Source organism: Pristiophorus japonicus, chromosome 15 (assembly GCF_044704955.1).
Source record: "Pristiophorus japonicus isolate sPriJap1 chromosome 15, sPriJap1.hap1, whole genome shotgun sequence".
Classification (NCBI taxonomy): Eukaryota; Metazoa; Chordata; class Chondrichthyes; family Pristiophoridae; genus Pristiophorus; species Pristiophorus japonicus.
Genome location: NC_091991.1, coordinates 39,037,294 through 39,056,640, shown reverse-complemented (window position 1 = coordinate 39,056,640; position 19,347 = coordinate 39,037,294). Strand labels below are relative to the sequence as shown.

The 19,347-nt window shown below is 41.4% G+C and overlaps 1 protein-coding gene across 3 annotated transcripts in view; it reads right to left on the bottom strand.

Annotated features, from left to right (window-relative positions):
• The window catches only part of cttnbp2 (cortactin binding protein 2), a 162,316-nt gene that overhangs the window by 14,494 nt on the left and 128,475 nt on the right, over window positions 1-19,347 (bottom strand). For all 3 annotated transcript variants that reach the window (XM_070900329.1, XM_070900331.1, XM_070900330.1), the window contains 5 exons: window positions 18,298-18,397; window positions 12,597-12,755; window positions 6,881-7,068; window positions 4,009-4,187; window positions 2,641-2,843 (listed from right to left, as the gene is read on the bottom strand). In XM_070900329.1, the coding sequence (XP_070756430.1) occupies window positions 2,641-2,843; window positions 4,009-4,187; window positions 6,881-7,068; window positions 12,597-12,755; window positions 18,298-18,397 (829 nt within the window). The remainder of the gene's footprint in view (window positions 1-2,640; window positions 2,844-4,008; window positions 4,188-6,880; window positions 7,069-12,596; window positions 12,756-18,297; window positions 18,398-19,347) is intronic.

Below are 19,347 nucleotides of genomic sequence, written 5' to 3'. Positions count from 1 at the left end.
AAGAAGACAACTGATGGAGGAGGAAGAAAAACAAACAAAGTAAAATTCACTTTGGATGGGTTCATCTGTTGCGTAAATTGCATGCTATACATCCCAAAATAACTGGTCCACTGCACAAATGGTGCACAGCATCACTCAACAGCTACCTTGATGCTGCATTTTGCTGGCAGCACAATGTTCAATACTCAGCATGTTCCTAGTAAAGTTATAATGCATATAGTATGATACCAGGTTTTGACAGTGTTTTCTTCATATCCAGAGTATAATTTCAAGATTCCATCATTCCAAATTGAATAGCAAGCTTAAGAAATGAAAATACATTGCTGTCCAATTTGCATTTCATGTTAGAAACAGTTGGTTTATTAAAAAAAAATCTGATCAAATCCTTTGGTTGGGTACCTTTTCAGAGCTCAACAGAATTTCAAAAATACATGGACTTAGAGGTTGCCAGGCAAAAAATAAACAATCTCGAAGAGGGCAGCATGCTTTGTATTTTGAGCGCACATTTTGTGCAGGTCAACTGCTCGATATCTCAGGTCTAAAGGTTACTGCAATTTTGTGACAATAATATGACAGAAACATAGAAAATAGGTGCAGGAGTAGGCTATTCAGCCCTTCGAGCCTGCACCACCATTCAATAAGATCATGGCTGATCATTCACCTCAGTATCCCTTTTCTGCTTTCTCTCCATACCCCTTGATTCCTTTAGCCGTAAGGGCCATATCTAACTCCCTCTTGAATATATCCAATGAACTCGCATCAACAACTCTCTGCGTAGGGAATTCCACAGGTTAACAACTCTGAGTGAAGAAGTTTCTCCTCATCTCAGTCTTAAATGGCTTACCCTTTATCTTTAAACTATGTCCCCTGGTTCTGGACTTCCCCAACATCGGGAACATTCTTCCTGCATCTAACCTGTCCAGTCCTGTCAGAATTTTATATGTTTCTATGAGATCCCCTCTCATCCTTCTAAACTGCAGTGAATACAGGCCCGGTCGATCCAGTCTCTCCTCATATGTCAGTCCTGCCATTCGGGAATCAATATGGTGAACCTTCACTGCACTCCCTCAATAGCAAGAATGTCCTTCCTCAGATTAGACTACCAAAACTGAACACAATATTCCAGGTGAGGCCTCATAAGGTCCTATACAACTGCAGTAAGACCTCACTGCTCCTATACTCAAATCCCCTAGCTATGAAGGCCAACATACCATTTGCCTTCTTCACCGCCTGCTGTACCTACATGCCAACTTTCAATGACTGATGTACCATGACACCCAGGTCTCTCTGCACCTACCCTTTTCCTAATCTGCTGCCATTCAGATAATATTCTGCCTTCGTGTTTTTGCCCCCAAAGTGGATAACCTCACATTTATCCACATTATACCGCATCTGTCATACGTTTGCCCGTCACCTAACCTGTCCAAGTCACCCTGCAGCCCCTTAGCCTCCACCTCACAGCTCACACCGCCACCCAGCTTAGTGTCATCTGCAAACTTGGAGATATTACACTCAATTCCTTCATCTAAATCATTAATGTATATTGTAAATAGCTGGGGTCCCAGCACTGAGCCCACTAGTCACTGCCTGCCATTCTGAAAAGGACCCGTTTATCCCGACTCTCTGCTTCCTGTCTCCCGACCAGTTCTCTATCCACGTCAGTACAATAACCCCAATACCATGTGCTTTAATTTTGCACACCTATCTCTTGTGTGGGACGTTGTCAAAAGCCTTTTGAAAGTCCAAATACACCACATCCACTGGTTCCCCCCTGTCCACTCAACCAGTTACATCCTCAAAAAATTCTAAAAATTTGTCAAGCATGATTTCCCTTTCATAAATCCATGCTGACTTGGACCGGTCCTGTCACTGCTTTCCAAATGCGCTGCTATTTCATCTTTAATAATTGATTCCAACATTTTCCCCACTACTGATGTCAGGCTAACCGGTCTATAATTACCCGTTTTCTCTCTCCCTCCTTTCTTAAAAAGTGGTGTTACATTAGCTACCCTTCAGCCCATAGGAACTGATCCAGAGTCGATAGACTGTTGGAAAATGATCACCAATGCATCCACTATTTCTAGGGCCACTTCTTTAAGTACTCTGGGATGCAGACCATCAGGCCCCGGGGATTTATTGGCCTTCAATCCCATCAATTTCCCTAACACAATTTCCCACCTAATAAGGATATCCTTCAGTTCCTCCTTCTCACTAAACCCTCGGTCCCCTAGTACTTTCGGAAGGTTATTTGTGTCTTCCTTCGTGAAGACAGAACCAAAGTATTTGTTCAACTGGTCCACCATTTCTTTGTTCCCCATTATAAATTCACCTGAATCTGACTGCAAGGGACCTACATTTGTCTTCACTAATATTTTTCTCTTCACATGTCGATAGAAGCTTTTGCAGTCAGTTTTTATGTTCCCAGCAAGCTTCCTCTCATACTCTATTTTCCCCCTCCTAATTAAACCCTTTGTCCTCCTCTGCTGAATTATAAAATTCTCCCCGTCCTCTTAGAATAAAAAATTTGCAATTCAGTTTGATTTATACACTGTACACACATTATTAAACCAGGTTCTTTAAAAAGGTAGGATTATCATGTAGTAAGACTGGGTGCAACATATTTCTTGTTCTCAATTTTACCTTGTCTGGAAAGAGAGCAGCCATGTAGCACAGCTTTATTGAGCAGGATGCTCAGGGCAGCCTTGACTACAGCCTGTTGCCCCTGATTAAGGATCTTATTTACAGGCTGCCCTTGTCTAGATGGTCTCTTCACTGAGGCTCTGGAAAGTATGGCTTCTTCTGCTCTCGGAGCAATGACATTATTCCACAAGTTGGCCATCCATCTGCAAATTCAAGAAAAATGAACTTTCATGGTGCAACAAAGTGTACAAAGAGAGAGGAATATGTACAACAATGTGTGAGAATACCTCCAAGTTTCCTTCCAAATCAGACATGTGGACATAGATCACTTTTCCTTCATCATCGTTGGGTCACTATCCTGCAATTCCCTAACTAACACCACTATGGAAGCACCATCTTTACAAGGATTATAGTAGTTCAAGGAGATGGCCCACTGCTGCTGTCTCAGGGCAATGAAAATGGTGCAATGAATGTGGCCTTGCCAGCATTGCCGAGAACCCAGGCAAAAAACATAACACACAATGTATAATTCTTCTGCTTAGCCGGCACTGTGTTATTTAAGACCAGAATGCCTAACCGTTATTAAGTAAACACAGGCCTGGGTAAATTAAAGATTAATTGTTTTATCTGGTCAGGGAACTTTGTAATTTGGAATGCGCTTCTAAATCTCAGGCTTTAGGTCAAAAACATCCATCATTAAGCTTTCATTTTTTAAGAAAGTGTATTTGATAAGATCACATGATGCAGGCCTGAATCAATATTGATCTGTACATTGCAAAAGATTGGCTCTCCTTTTTTAAAATAAAATAAAACATTTTGAAATTACACATAAAAGATTTGCATTTGGATTGATATGATGAACAAATTCCAGACTGGAAGTACTATTTTGAGATATATATACATATGTAAACAAATCTATTTTATAAATAAATTCTTCAGGTCAACAACTTTATAACACCCTCACATAAGTCACATAATTGAGGTCAAGCATTTTTGGACGATCTTTGTGACATGCATTTGGTAATTTTGTTTCGGAAGGTTCACAGGCAGCTTAGCATACACAAACTAGAAATTTAAATATCCACATATTATAAGCTGCACATATATGATGACACATCGCAGAAGTTAAAAGCCACAACAATCTCAGGGTCAATATACTACATATAACACAACTAAACGCCACTCCAGCGATTAATTAAGCCAATCAAACCTGCGATTATAGCACTTATTTGTCGCACCCCCCTACCCAGCCAGTTTCCTCTATGCCTCCAAGTGTGACATACAAGAGAAACAGGATGGGAGATTGTTTTTTTTTAAATAAAAAGTTTGCACTTTAAAAGAACTAAACCGATAGAAAGAGAAACCTACTTCATGATAGGCTGAACCTGGCCTGGTGAGATTGGACAGGAAAAGAAATCTCTCGGTCCCATCAATGCTTCGGGTGTTCCTAAGCGTGACAAGTAGGAATTGAGCTGCCGCCAGACTGTGCATACCCACTGCACAGCCTTGCATGCTGGATCACTTGGGGCTGGTAGCTGTCCTTGGAACTGTAAAGTATTGCCATTATTTGCATATGAACACAGTGCAGAGAACTCAAGATAAACATATATATATTACTTGATCAGAATCTTAACATAATTTTCATTTGTTGCAAACCAGGAGTATGTTTAATTGCATTTGGGTACGATCTTTTACCCCCTCTGTGGTGGGCAAAATACGGCCTACCAACTGATTCTATATGGCCCGCACAGTGGTTTTAAAACTGGACTCTATGGCGACAGCGCTGGTGAGGGTGCTGAATCTATGAGCAGGGGCTAACGGGATGGAGCCGTAAGCCAGATCGGACTCGCCCCCCTCTCCCCTGGTTTGCTGCCATCTAACCGAAGCCTGATATTTGTCCATTCAGTGTCCTGATGCGGTGGGCAGGCCTCGGTCCTTCACTTCATGTTTGGTGTTGAGCCTCAGTTAAGGTGGCCGCCCAGCTTTTGGTTTTGCTGTTTACGACCGGCTCCCCCTGCTCCCTGCTCACCATGTCCGGCAAACATTTCAAAGGACCTGAAGTTAGCTGTTATTTAGCGTTAATTATGTTTTGTTTGGCTTCAACATACTGTTTTGGGTAAGTGTTTGGAGTGAGCGCAGAGTGAGCGGGCACTCAGAAGCCTTTGGTCTGACTCCAGTCCTCGGTGATTGTCTTTGTCTGCAGGACCATGCCAGACGGGAAAGAACAAAAACTTCTCCTTCAAATCATTCCACTTAAAACTGATTTGTATTAAAAGTCTGCCAGTCACAGCTGCCGACTGATTGTTGAGCATTTTACAGTCAGTACCACCAAGGTCCATCAGTTTTAGTGCAGAAATGTGACAAAAGCCGAACGAGACCCCAATAGGATTCCCAGTTTAAGAGGTACCGTTATTATAGTTTGAATTTCTGTTTGTCTGCTCGTCAGTTGCTCAAAGTTGTTTGCCCATTGACTGACCACTGCTGCTTCTCCTTTTGTTTGATTTATTGAAGGACAAGTGGTCAGAAGGAACCGAATTCATTTTTTCATTTCTATAACTACCGTGTAGAGATTTCAACAGCCAGCATGTTTAAAATAGCAATTTGTAAATGAAGATCTGGTCGGTGATTAAAATAGTAAGAACAGCCGTCTCTTCACTTTGGAAATAACAGTATGCTTTTAGTCACTTGAAGATGTGGCGCTGCCCGATTCGGAGCTCTGGGATACAAGTTAATGGTTTTAAAATAACATTAAAAAATAACAAAGCTTTAAAATAGCTTTTAAAGACACTGGGCTGGATTTTCGTTAGGGTTGCGCCTGTGTTAGCCCCTCGGAGGGGCGTTAATGGGTCGCAAAATGCTTAGCGCCAACTTCCAGCCCCCGCCGGGAAATTTGGTGCCGGTATCACAGCGGTGCTGAGCCGTACCGCTCAGTAGCACCGCGCCGGTGTGCAATGCCACCGGTTGTGACAGCGATGCGATGTTTGCTTGGCGCACAGCATCCTTAGCGAGACCACCAGAGAAAGTTGGTGGTCAGAGCTGTCCTGGGGCTCAGAGGGAAGGAATGATTTAAAAAGTTATGCGAAATTGATAATTCTTCTTTTTTTTTTGAGATTCACCTTTATTTGGGGGGGGGGGGGGGGGGGGGAAGTGGTGGAGGGAAGGGCGCGGAAAGAGAGTACTTTATCAGGAATGTTTTTGGTCCCGATTTTTTTTTTTTTTTTTTTTGCAGGGAGGCTTCTCTTGGGTGCTCTGAAGCCGCCTCCTTGACAACGGATTTTCAGTTGCTCACCCGGCCTAGCGCCCTAAGAGTGGTGTGCAACGTCTCCCTTAGCGCTGCACTCCACTCTCAGGGCACAGCAACCAAATCTTTTGCCCGCCGTCGCAAACCGTTTTCTGTAAAATTTACCAACCCGCCATCATTCGCGCACCCTAAGAAGCCTCCAACCAAAAATCCAGACCAGAGAGTTACAAATAAGTATGGGCAGACTAATAAAAAGGATGCTTTTAACAATAGTTTAAAAATAATTAGATTCGATTTATTGTATATTCTAAGCCTTCTTTGGTTGTGAATAGGATGCACATTTGTGTTTGTGTCCTCAGTCTATTTTCCCTGTTCGTTAGCATGTTAATGTTATTTTTATTGCGTGTGGAAACGACATGAAAGGTTATTAATACAATAAATGCCATAACAAATTTTAATGGTAGCTGTCGTTTAAGACAATTCATTTTATATGTGCAGCTCTCAACAGCTCACCAAAACCTGTTAAGTTGCCCTCCAACCCAAATAATTGCCCATCCCGGACCCAAGGCCAGCCTGGTGGGTTTCAGGAAAATCAGCAGCAACAAGAAAGACTTGGATTTATATAGCGCCTTTCATGACTACCGGACGTTTCTGAATAAGGAATGAAGGTAAATGACACCCCTAATTTGCCTCCTGGTTATATTTGTTAGGTGAACAACTGATAAATTGACCTCATTAACAAGAGAGGATTTAAAATCACAAAAATAACCACTATACTTCGTTTTTCTGAAAAGCTGTAAATGCAAATACTATCAACTGTTATAACCTCTATTTGTATAGTAACAAATCAGCATCATTAGGGCAGGGAAGTGGACCCTTGTCCATGATCAGATCAGCCATGGTTGTATTAAATGGCGGAACAGGCTTGAGGGGCCGTACGGCCAACTGCTGCTCCTATTTCTTATGTTCTTATCATTTGCTGTCAGCACATTTTCTTACCTTGTGAATAATTTGTCTTTTGAGGAACCTCTGAAGCAAACCACTAATAGGCTCCACATCCCATCGAAGCTGAACCCATCGGAAATGTTGCTGCACCATCAAATCTGAACTTTGAAGCCTCATCTTTGCCATTGTACCGATCAGAAAACTATTTTCTTGGAAGTAGTAAGTATCTGAAGTCCCATTAACTATAAATCGGAAGTACAAATGAAGTGTCAACCAACAGGTAGCTTTATCTTCATGCAGAAACGGCCTTAAAATTGAATGAATCTTCTTGTTAATGATGCAGAATGAGTATTACACAACGTCAACACCATTATAGTGTTAAGAGACACCTGCCTATTTCAGGCATTAACAACATGGAAAATGTTGTGGTCGATGCTTTTAATAATTTCCTTTACATTTCAATCATCTCATCAGGAATCAAATATCCCGAACTTAGCTGAATAAGAAATGTAATTTACCCAAAATTAGACTGTACTCTTTTATATCTAAATAATGTTTTCAGAGGTAACAGACTATTTTGCTAGTTTTGTTAAGATTTCTCGCCCATCCCTTTGACATCTACCTGAAGCGCAAGGCCACTGTCAGTTCTGCTGACAGCCAATATGAAGTAAAATGTATGCTATTCATTTCAGGAACTCCCTACTGCAATTTCTACATCCTCTTCTATTCCCGCCCCCCAAATGGAGCACGAAGCAATTAGACACCCAGTTTGGAATGACACAAACGCAGTCAGAAATTAAAGCTGAGTTTGATGACCTGACTCAAATTGAAATTCTAGTGCTAGTAGGCAGCTTCTCTTTTTTAGTATTGATTTATTTTCCAAATTGCTGCTGCTATTATGGAAGAAGATGGACAGACAACAGGAAGCTTTTTAACATACAAAGCAAATACAAGTGGAACTTCCACTATTTACTTGCAATAATTAGGCACATTTATCCGGACAAAGTACTATACAAGATGTCAACATCATGTATTTCTTGTTACTTGCATTTCATTTTTTGTTAAAGAACAAAACTGCATGTTTTCTTTGTTATTTGTACTGTACTTGCCTATATTCCCATGGCTATGACATTGCTATGGAAGGACTCTCAGTTAACTGCCAATTTGCATTATTAAAAGGGGATGGGGTGAGAGAGAAATGTATTCTCTATCATTTATATCCCATGTACCTATTTAAATAAATCTTACAAATACACATGGGTATACTTCAAGAAAATAACACTAACATTCAAATACAGAAAATGTGTGTTTTGGAGTAGAATAGCAAACACTTCTCAACAGAGATATACTCTGAACTATGTTTCAAATGGTCACAGGTGGATTTATTGGGCCCAAGTTTCGGCCTCAGTTGCTCCTGATTTTTTGGAACAACTGGTGTAGAACGGAATATCTTAGAAATTCAAATTCTCGGCATTTAGTTTGCTCCAGTTCTAGTCAGTTAGAACAGTTTCACTTTGGAACAGAATTTTTTTTTCCAAAAGGGGACATGTCCGGCCACTTATGCCTGTTTTCAAAGTTTCGTCAGTGAAAACTTACTCCAAACTAACTTAGAATGGAGTAAGTGAAGATTTTTGTACGCTTGAAAAAAACCTTGTCTACACTTTAGAAAATCAGGCGTAGGTTACAAATCAGGCGTAGGGAATGGGGGGGGGTTTAAAGAGAAGCTTACAAACATTAAACACTTCAGTTTTACAAATAAAGAGCCATCATCAATAATAAATAATAAAAACATCAATAAATCAATCAAAAAAAATTAATAAGAAATAATTTTTTTTTTTTAAATCAATAAATAAAACATTTTCTACTTACCGACTGCAGCACCGGAGCCCTCCAACAGCGTGCTGGGATGCCCCCCCCCCCAGTGTGTCTCTGTCAGTGTCTCTACCTCTCTGTCTGTCTGTGTGTGTCCCTCACTCTCTGTCTGTCAGTGTCTGTGTTTCTGACAGAGAAGAGAGGGGGAGGAGGGGGGCAGAGGGAGAGAGGGGGGGGCAGGGGGAGGGAGGGAGGCAGAGGGGGAAGGAGGGAAGGGGGAGGAGGAGGAGGAGGAGGAGAAGTGGAAGGGGGGGAGGAGGAGAAGGGGGGGAGAAGTGGAAAGAGAAGGGGGGGAGAAGGGGAAAGAGAAGGGGGGAAAAGGAGAAGGGGGAAAAGGAGAAGGGGGGAAAAGGAGAAGGGGGGAAAAGGAGAAGGGGGGAAAAGGAGAAGGGGGAAAGGAAAGGGGGGGGAAAGGAGGGGGTGGGGAAGGAGGGGGGGGTGTTGGATCGGGTCGGGTCCGGGGTCAGGAGCGCGGGTCTGGGTCGGGAGCACAGGTTGGGTCAGGGGGGAGGAGGGCAGTCGGGAGCACGGGTCGGGTCGGGGGGGCGGGGGGAGGAGGGAGGTTGGGTTGGTTCGGGTAGGGGGGTGGGAGGGAGGGAGCGCGGGTCGGGTCGGGGGGGGGGGGGCAGAGAGAGGTCGGGTCGGGTCGGTTCATGTCGGGGGCGGGGGGAGGGAGGTCAGGTCCGGTGGGGGAGGGGGGGGGGGTGGGTCGGGAGCGCGGGTCGTGTCGGGGGTGGGGGGGGGGGGGGAGGGAGGGAGAGGGAGGTCAGGTCGGGTGGGGGGGGGGGGCAGGGAAGTGCGGGTCGGGTCCAGTCAGGTCCACGGGCGGGGAAAGCGGGAGTCAGGTCGGTGTCAGGTCCGGTCCGGGGGGGGTGAGGGGGGGAAGCGGGAGTCGAGTCGGGTCAGGAGGAAGCAGGAGCTGGGCGTGGGAGGCAGCCTTATGCACGCAGCCCCAGTGAGGCCATTCGGCCAGGGCTAGGGGCTGCGTGCTTCGGGCCCCTCCCACACAGTTTTGGGCCCACTGTAGCGCACATGTGCAGAGGTCCCAGCACTGTTTTCAGCGCCGGGACCTAGCTCCGCCCCCCACAGCTCGTGCTGCGCCGCGCCCAGCTCCAGAGGACCAGCAGTGAGCCGGAGAATCTGTTTTTTTTTAGGCGCACTTTGTGGTGCGAAAAACGGGCGTCCATTGAATGGTAATTTAGAGACCGATTTGTAAATTTTCTGTCTTGTTTAAGATAGTTTCCAGGTTTTTCAGGATTTTGCCAATGGAGCTTTAGTGACTTGTGGATATGCTTATGAAACTATTTTTAGTACATGCTGCAATATATTTTTAAGTGCAAAAGTGGAAAGGAATATTTAATAGAATACAGAATCATCGGTACAGTTGGAACAATTTTTAAAAAGCTTCTTTGAATTTTCAATTGGTGTCCCAGAATTCCTTTGCAGATCTCACAAGGACTACAAACGCATGCATCCCAAACAAGTACAGTTCTGCACTTCATCTGTAAAGTTTATTTTTCAGTCAAATATCAACTAGCAGGTAGAAAAACATAAATATGCAAAACACACCTAATTATATCAGAGTAATCCTTTGTGCTTTGCAGGAATGTTTAATTAGAACATATACCTCTACAGCAACCACAACACAAGTAAATAATGATCTGCAAATATTTGGCTTAATAAGATACAACAAACCCAGTTGAAAAGTACAGTACAGTAATAAAAATGTTCCGGCACAAGGACTTCTTGATTTATTTTCCAATTTGGTATGGTTGTGTTCACTAGACATTAGACAAAGAACAGGCAAAGTATTCTGAAACCGAATCATGTGATGACTGCCGATCTGTTCAATTGTAGTTGAGGATAATGACTATGTAAACTGAAAGCTAATTTTGTTTTCACTCTTTTTGAATGTAACTCGCTGCAATTACAGCACACTACGTGTAAAAAAAAATGTTTGTGGGTGGGGGTGCATTTTAAAATTCTACATAAATTTAGAATCGGAAGCATTTCCTAAAAATAGACTGCAGAGAGATCTTTCACAATATTTAACTATGGTGACAAAACTAGCATATTATCTTAACATTCTACTGCACCTTAATGGACATTACCGAGTTAAAGAAAAGCCACCATCATTCATTGTAAAAGGTATAAACTATAGAATAGCATTACTTTCTAAAAATGCAATTTTACAAACAAAATATTTACAGTGCTGATTTCTACGAATGGTTTAAAACAGAGGTTCCCAAAATAGGCGCGTGACGAGGTTTCCCGGCTGGGGGTGGCGGTGCGCGGGGGGCTGGGTAAGAACCACACTGGGTCTAAAGAAGTGTTAGTTGGATGCATTTAATGAACAGATACTTCTGCACCCAGGAATGATCACAATCCAGTGAGAGGTGAACCTCGTTGCTGTTTTCCTACAGTTGGGGACGAGCTGTCAGTGGGAGTTGCATGTGGTCATTAGGATTCATGTTTCAATGGCAATAGTCAACAGGGGCAAGCTGGAGCAAGCCATAAGTGTGCGGGTCCACACAACTGGGACCCTGAATGGTTGAACATCCTGCTCCAACTGCTGGAGGGATGACTGCAGCAACGACTTGGACAGCCATCACAATACGAGGCACTCGCAAATAAAGGCTGGGAACGTGAAGGTTGTCAGAGGTGCTGGAAGTGACAGCATTCCTACTGGTATATGTCTACTTGTTGCTGCTCCAGGGACTCATCCCGAATTCTTGCTGCAGTCGCTGGTGGTGGTGTGGGGGTCCACTCACCACCAGAATGCATTCAATGCACACAGAGCAAGGTAATAATTAACATCGGGGAATATCTTGGATACAATATGATCTAGGGCCTTGATTCTAGGCCAAGCTGTGGCAATATTTATTGCAGGGAGAGATTTTTAAAAAATAGTTATAATGTCCTTTTTTTGTGCCATACTATCATTCCATATATTGAGCCTAGTCTGGTCTTGTGTTTATAGTATGAGTATCAGTTTGATATTGGCACCATTATTACTGTATTTCTTATGTTAGCTGATGTAATGTTCGATGAAAAAAATATTGGGTGGATCTTTCAGCGAGGGTGCAAAACTGGCAGTGATTCTCATTGAAGTCAGTGGAAAGAAAAATCAGGCAGTGTGTACAACGGGCAGTCAATCTGCTACCTCTGGTTCTGTACCCCTATCCGTAATGAAAGTTCCATCCACTGTTTCTTTGAAAGTGGGAGGCATGCACGAGACATGAATCTCTGAAGAGGGGCTCAGAAAAAGTTTGGGAACCTGTGATCTAAAAAAAAATCTCATCAATTTTACGACATTAATAGAGCTTTTTATTTAAATGGGTTTTTAAAAATTGTGCTATGGTTAGTGAACAAATGTTTTACGTGGTTTTCAGGAGGTAGAATCTTATTGCACATGCAAATGACAAACTAGTTGATCAAAACTTCCAAGAAACTTTTGTTATTTTTTTATGTATAGATTGTCGACACCAAAAAATGAAACAAAAATACATGCTCACTTAATTTTAATTGACACAATAGCAAACTCTGGGGCTTCTTGATTCCAGAGTAGGAAACAACATGTGACACCACCTATCGGCAAAGTCACGATAACATTTTCATGAGCACGTTCAGCATGTGCTTCCTCCAGAATCTGCCCATCTCCGTTAGTCTCCTACAGTGTGAATGACAAACAGTTGCCTCTGTTGTGGCATGAGATGAACCAAATCAGAGGTTTTAATCTCACCTGATGACACATCTTACTGTTGTGAAATGACTGCACTACAAAATAGCCCCAAATCCTGAAGCTGCAAGTTGTTAAGTTTGCCACTTTTCAAACTGTTCATTATGATTTTTGATCATTTACAAGTCCGTGAACATAAAATAGTCAATGGTACTTTACCATGCTGGAAAGTGAAGGGATTTTCTGCACCCCGATTTTCAAGGGCATCCAGGAGCTCGCCCAGAAACTCGGAAAGCGAGCTAGCTGTCTCCAGGTTTTCCATTAGGACGACACTTACTTTCTCAGCAACTGAAGACTGTCTCAAAGGAACCAGGATACCTAAAACATGTTAACAGCAGTGTTTAAAAACTAGTAACATGCTTTGGTGAAAGTTTTTGTACATTTGAAAAAAAAAAGGATTGTACTTCATCAATTTCAGATTCATGGCTTTCTAGAAAAGCTAAAGAAAAACAAAACAGGAGGTAAACAGGATTATCGCGAATGGTTGAAATTATCTTCATTAACTTTTAAAAATAGATTTTAATATAGCTAATATTTAATTACCAGTGAAACTCTTACTGTGGCTTTTTCCATATTGCAGAAGTTCAGAGCAGTTTTATAAATCAAAAATTTTAAAAATGTTTTTATGATTATTTCTATTGCTTGCCACAGTAAAATATGAATGCCCCGGTTCTAACAAACTTGTGGTACTGATACTATGGTCCAGAAGCTGCCTGTGGCCAACCTTTCCTTCACCAATGGCCCTCCGATCTCCTGCAATTGTCTTGCATTTTTATTCACTGCCTGACCAGCTGTGGAATGGTAGATTTGGAACTCAATATTCTCTCCACCAAGGGAATGTTTGAAGAGGCCTAAGCAAAGACCCAACATTAACAGCACCAATGAATGGCCACTTAGCAAATTCCTACTATGGCACAACTGAAATCAGATGTGACAAATTATGGACACAGATTCATGTTTCATTAATCAGCTGTACAACATATTGAAACATTCCTGAAAGTGGTGCTTCAAGCAAGCTATTGTTCAGGATTAAGGCCCATAATGAATAATGCTGTTATAAATGCCAGTACACCAGTGTTAATAAAAGTATTCCGCTGAATACAAACAAAACCCTGATAATATCATGGGACACATATCAAGTAAATCTGAGATTAAGTGATGGACCTACAGAAATGAAATCAAAGAAAAAGATACATGACATGAAGGTAAAATTGAAGCAGTGAGAAAGAAGGACTACAGACACGCTGTGTAGTGAGTACGAGGGGAATGAATCAATATTGTTCTCTCATCCGTATGATCAGAGGGTAAACAATACAGCAATTCAAAATTAGGATGTGTAATATTAGTGTTTTAATATTACTTTATGTTACTTAATCATGGATTAGTATGGATGAGTAAGAGCATTCGACCCATTTTAACTCATCGATCTTGAAAAAACTACAATCCCCCATCACAGCATTCAACATGTCTGGAATGACTGGGTTTTTGCCTCGACTACTCTGCCCAAAAGTTCAATCCAAATGTTCAACTTCCTAACACCAGTCCTAAATCTGTTCTTCACCAGTTTGTACCCGTTCCTCTTTGTCCAACTGTCCGTAGTGCACTAATAATATTTTTCCATTATTATATAATGCCTCTGTTTCAGTTGCCCGATTTCAAGGCTGAAGAGCACACGTTTCTCCAGTCTCTCTCATACATCAGTCTTAACACTAGGGATCAGCCTAGATCTCCTCTGTACTGCCTCCGAGCTGTAAATATTTCCTCATGCCTTGGTGACCAAGATTTAACATAGCACTCAATTTGCAGCCTGACCAGACCACTGTGTAGCCAGCATGACATCCTTCATATTACACTCTATTTATAAAGCAATATAATTCAGGATTCTATGTTTTATTAATTGCTGATCCATATTGGACTTCATCCTTATCTGTTTTATTACCATCCATAAAGTTAGCCTATCGCCCTGTTTTTCCTTTTAAGTTGTAGTACCTTATGCTTATCTATTCTGAATTTAATTTGTCACTATTTAATCAATTGAATTATTTTATCCAACTCATTTAATCAAAGTGGTTTACGCAAGGAAAATGTAGAACATTAAATGGGTTCCATTTGGATTTCAATCAAGATAGATTACATAGAAATGCGTAAGAAATAGCTTGTTGTTTAATAAGAAATTCATTTAAAATGTCCTGATGTGGTTTTCATTGGAATAGGTAAGCAGCCTTTAGCTCATCCATAGTTGCAAATAGGTTGTTTCCCTTTCACTCATTCTCCATTATTAGATGCCATTTGGCATCAGTCCCACTATGGTTCCCACGATGCTGGTCCCAGTAAAATGCCAGATCGGCATCTTTGCTGCATTGAAGCTTTGAAGGCGTGTAGAAAATGGCAACGCAATGATTGGTTGTTCATGAGTTTTCAGTTTGAAGGTCTGGATGAATTAACAAAACTCAACCCAAGGGAACTTTTTTCTACTTTGTTACAGTTCTAATAGAGTCCTATAAAAAGGAGAGGAAGGGGTGATTCAGTGGCACCCTGTGGTGCAGTGTTAACAGGATGTAAACTTTCCGTAATGAGCAGCTTCGCACAATCCAGGAAAAAAAGCTGAAGGATGAGTCAATATGGGGCACTTCTTATATTTGGAGCACTCTATATAATGCAGCCCTGTCGTGATTCAAACCAGATTATTGATAAAATTAAACTATTCAATGGAGAACACAAAACATTTTTTTCCTAAGAGAGTTTTGAGTATGTAGTAATTTTTTGTCACGAACTCTGAACAGTCAAATGTTCAACGATCACTCAAAGTAGTCTCAACTTTAAATTACATTTGTGTTCTCAATCTGCAACTTACACCAGTCTTGTCGAGAAATCTGATTATTTTTACACAGTAAAACTGCTTAATTTGAACATTTTACTTCTTGGGGTTAAGCTCAGGTTTTAACCACTGTCAGGTTAGTTTTATCAACCAGCATCTATTTGTAGCGTTTCCCATTATTTCACAAATACATTCTCGAACTTTGAATAACTTTATAAAATCACTAGGACTTTTCTGCTGTAGTTTTGTATGCCACACCAACACCAGCAGTTTACTACAGCTTTGCAACAACCTGCATCAAACTTCGTTTTCTCTCTTATTTGTCTCTAAAAACTTGCAAGAACAGACATTAGTCAAGATTAAAGAGAATGAACTTTGTTCTCAGAAGTAAATCATTGATTATGAAACTTATTTTAATTAGCAGAAAAATTGTACTGATTTCAAGTGCCACCGATAAATCACAGGCAGCACAATTTACTTGTATCAGAAACTATGTTGCATAACTACCCCAATAGATAAAGCTCAATTTCAGAACATAAAATGAACTTTGGACCCTCGGGTTTCAATATTCAAACAGCTTTTAAGAGCAACTATATTCTTCTGAATCTTTCATTACACTTCCTGGTGTATTTTGGTCCCCTTGTGTCTGCTTGTTTCTAACCTTCCCTTCTTTTCCAACGTCCTTGTATGTGCATTGCCACCCAACTTCAAACTCGCCCCTCAATCACTTTTCCTAACTCTTGCACAGTACCCATCTCCCCTCAGCCTCTCCCTTGCACGTGCCTAGTCATGTTTTGCTATGTTAAAGGTGCTACATAAAATAAATTGTTGTTGTTACTACTGTGTATTATACTTTGCCACCAACAGACCATTGTTTTTATTCATAATGTCACTAGAGCAGAACTTTCATTCATACTCGAGGAGGCTCGAGCGGAGCATAGACTGGTTGGGCCGAATGGCCCGTTTCTGTGCCGTATATCCTATGTAATCCCTATTAGGGAATTCTGCAAAATGGCTACTCGCAGGACACTTCCAGCAATTTTGAAGCTTAAAATGTTTACAAGGGGTGACAGTGAGAGCAAGGCTATGGTTATACTGTCCTTCTGGTCTGAGAATGAAGTTATACAGCTGGCTGCCCTTGACTGCAATTACACATTGCTATAAGAGAGTGCTGTGCAGATGCAGCTACATGGAGATAAGCTCAACTTCCAGCTGGAATGTACCTATAATGTATGTATATGGCTTTCATCGCGCTGGAGTTATACTTCATACTATGTCAAGCCTCTTTGCTTCATATTCAGATTCTGGAATTATGCTTCCATATTTGTGTCACTGGAAAATGAGAGAGTGTAACAGCAACCAAAGTGTATAGATATCTCCTAGAACATTTAGGATTGTGCAACTTTTAATTGAAGTGAATCCAGAAACAAATTCAGTGATTATAAATTAAAGCAATAGCACAATTTCTTTCATTTAAAGAAAAAAAAACTTGCATTTATAGTGAATCTTTCACAACCTTAGGATGGCTCAAAGTACATCACAGTCAATAAAGTACTTTTGGAGTGTAGTCACTGTCATAATCTAGGGAAATACAGCAACCTATATGCACACAAGGTCCCACAAACAGCAATAAGATAAACAACCAGTTAATCTGCTTAGGTGGTGGTGGTTGAGGGATGAACGTTGGCCAGGACACGTGTTCTTCTTTGACAACTGCCATGGGATCTTTTACATCCACCCAAGTTGGCAAACGCACCTTGGGCAAAGTCTCATCCAAAAGAGAGCACCCTCAATACTGCTCTGAAGTCTCAGCCTGGATTATGAAGTAAGGCTTGAACCCATGACCTTCTAACTTAGAGACCAGAATACCACTACAGAGCCAAGTCTGAGCTAAGTTACCTTCGGATGAACGGGAATTCTACTTGACACTTCACTTGCACTTTGGCAGAAAAAAAATCAAAGAGCAAGTTATTATTTAAATGGAGAAAGATTGCAAAGTGCTGCAGTACAGCGGGACCTGGGGGTACTTATGCATGAAACACAAAAAGATAGTATGCAGGTACAGCAAGTGATCAGGAAGGCCAATGGAATCTTGGCCTTTATTGCAAAAGGGATGAAGTATAAAAGCAGGGAAGTCTTGCTACAGCTATACAAGGTATTGGTGAGGCCACACCTGGAATACTACGTGCAGTTTTGGTTTCCATATTTACGAAAGGATATACTTGCTTCGGAGGCAGTTCAGAAAAGGTTCATGAGGTTGATTCCGGAGATGAGGGGGTTGACTTATGAGGAAAGGTTGAGGAGGTTGGGCCTCTACTCATTGGAATTCAGAAGAATGAGAGGTGATCTTATCGATTATGAGGGGGCTTGACAAGGTGGATGCAGAGAGGATGTATCCACTGATAGAGGAGACTCGAACTAACTAGGGAGCATAATCTTAGAATAAGGGGCCGCCCATTTAAAACTGAGATGAGGAGAAATTTCTTCTCTCAGTGGGTTGTAAATCTGTGGAATTCGCTGCCTCAGAGAGCTGTGGAAGCTGGGACATTGAATAAATTTAAGACAGAAAGAGACAGTTTCTTAAATGATAAGGAAATAAGGGGCTATGGCAAACAGGCAGGGAAGTGGACCTGCGTCCATGATCGGATCAGCCATGATCGTATTAAATGGCGGTGCAGGCTCGAGGGGCCGTGTGGCCTACTCCTGCTCCTATTTCTTGTTCTTATTAATATAGGTTATTACAGTGACTAAACTCTATGGGTTGAATTCCCATAAACAAGTGGAGACATTTCTCTCAATTATTCTGTTGGTAACGTTTCCTACCTTAGAACAGTGACTGCACTCCAAAAAGTACTTCATTGGATGTAAAGTGCTTTGAGACATCTGGTGGTCATGAAAGGCGCTATATAAATGCAAGTCTTTTTTTGGTTAAGCATCTTTTTACAAAAAAATTAAACATGACTACAGTCACTGCGCTCTACCTGGCAGGTTTTCAACATTTTCAATTCTACACAGTGTAAATCCCATTTATGGATCTCTTACCGCTTTGAATAAATAGCTCCACCAGCTGGTCCTTTGATGAACTTGCTTCCATCTCAATTTGTATTATTTCACAACTGGAACCAACAGCTTCTTGTTTGTGCTGTGGAGAATTGCAAAATGTGGACTAATTAACTTCAAACTAGCCTCCAGGTCAGTCAGGAAAGATAGAAGTAACACCCACTTAACGTCTTCAACGCAGTATTATCTTAGGTAGCTATGGATTTTAGATCCCACAGACTGATCAGAATTCTCAAACAACTGCAAATCCATACATTGCAGAAATGGGTCCTTTTGTCAAATCAGAAAAATTGTTTCTTGATTCAACATATCAAGGACCCCACTAGGGATAACACATCGACATCTGGTTTCTGTGAGAAATGTAAGCACTTTACGACTGCCACCCAAACTAGATTACACCCTAAATTGTACTTTGGATTCAACACCCGTAATCATCATACTATTTACAGATACATTTTATGTCCTTTTTTTCAACTCTGTCACAGCAGCAAATGTCTCTGCGCAGTGTCAATTGTCAGCATGCTCCAAGCCTTCGCTATATGCACCTCACACAAAAGGAACATAAAATAGCGATATTACTGAAGCAGGTTGATGGTATAATCCATTATATTAAAAAGCTTACAACTGTGCACAGTTTCGGACAATGTTTTCCAATATACTTCCTAGATCCAGATTTACAATGGAAACTGCCTATTTAAAAGTTGTCATGCACTAATTACACCTTCTCACTAGCTGAAGTCCTGTCGTGTCACCACTGACGGGATGTATAATTAGAACACAGGGGTCTGGTGCTCCGCTTTGGTGATCCGGGTGCAAATTGCGTTAGTTTTGAGAAGGGTTTCCTTTTCTCAAGTTTCCGCTCAAATTGTCAAATGTAAAATCGGTCATCGACCTACGCAGTGCTTTACAACGTAATTTTAAAAAAAATTGTGCTTTTAAAAAAAAATCCTTGATATATTAAGGGTGGTAACTTGGTGTGGTTTGATTAATATAGCTAAAAATGGGTCCATCACAAAAAAGCATTTTTAATCA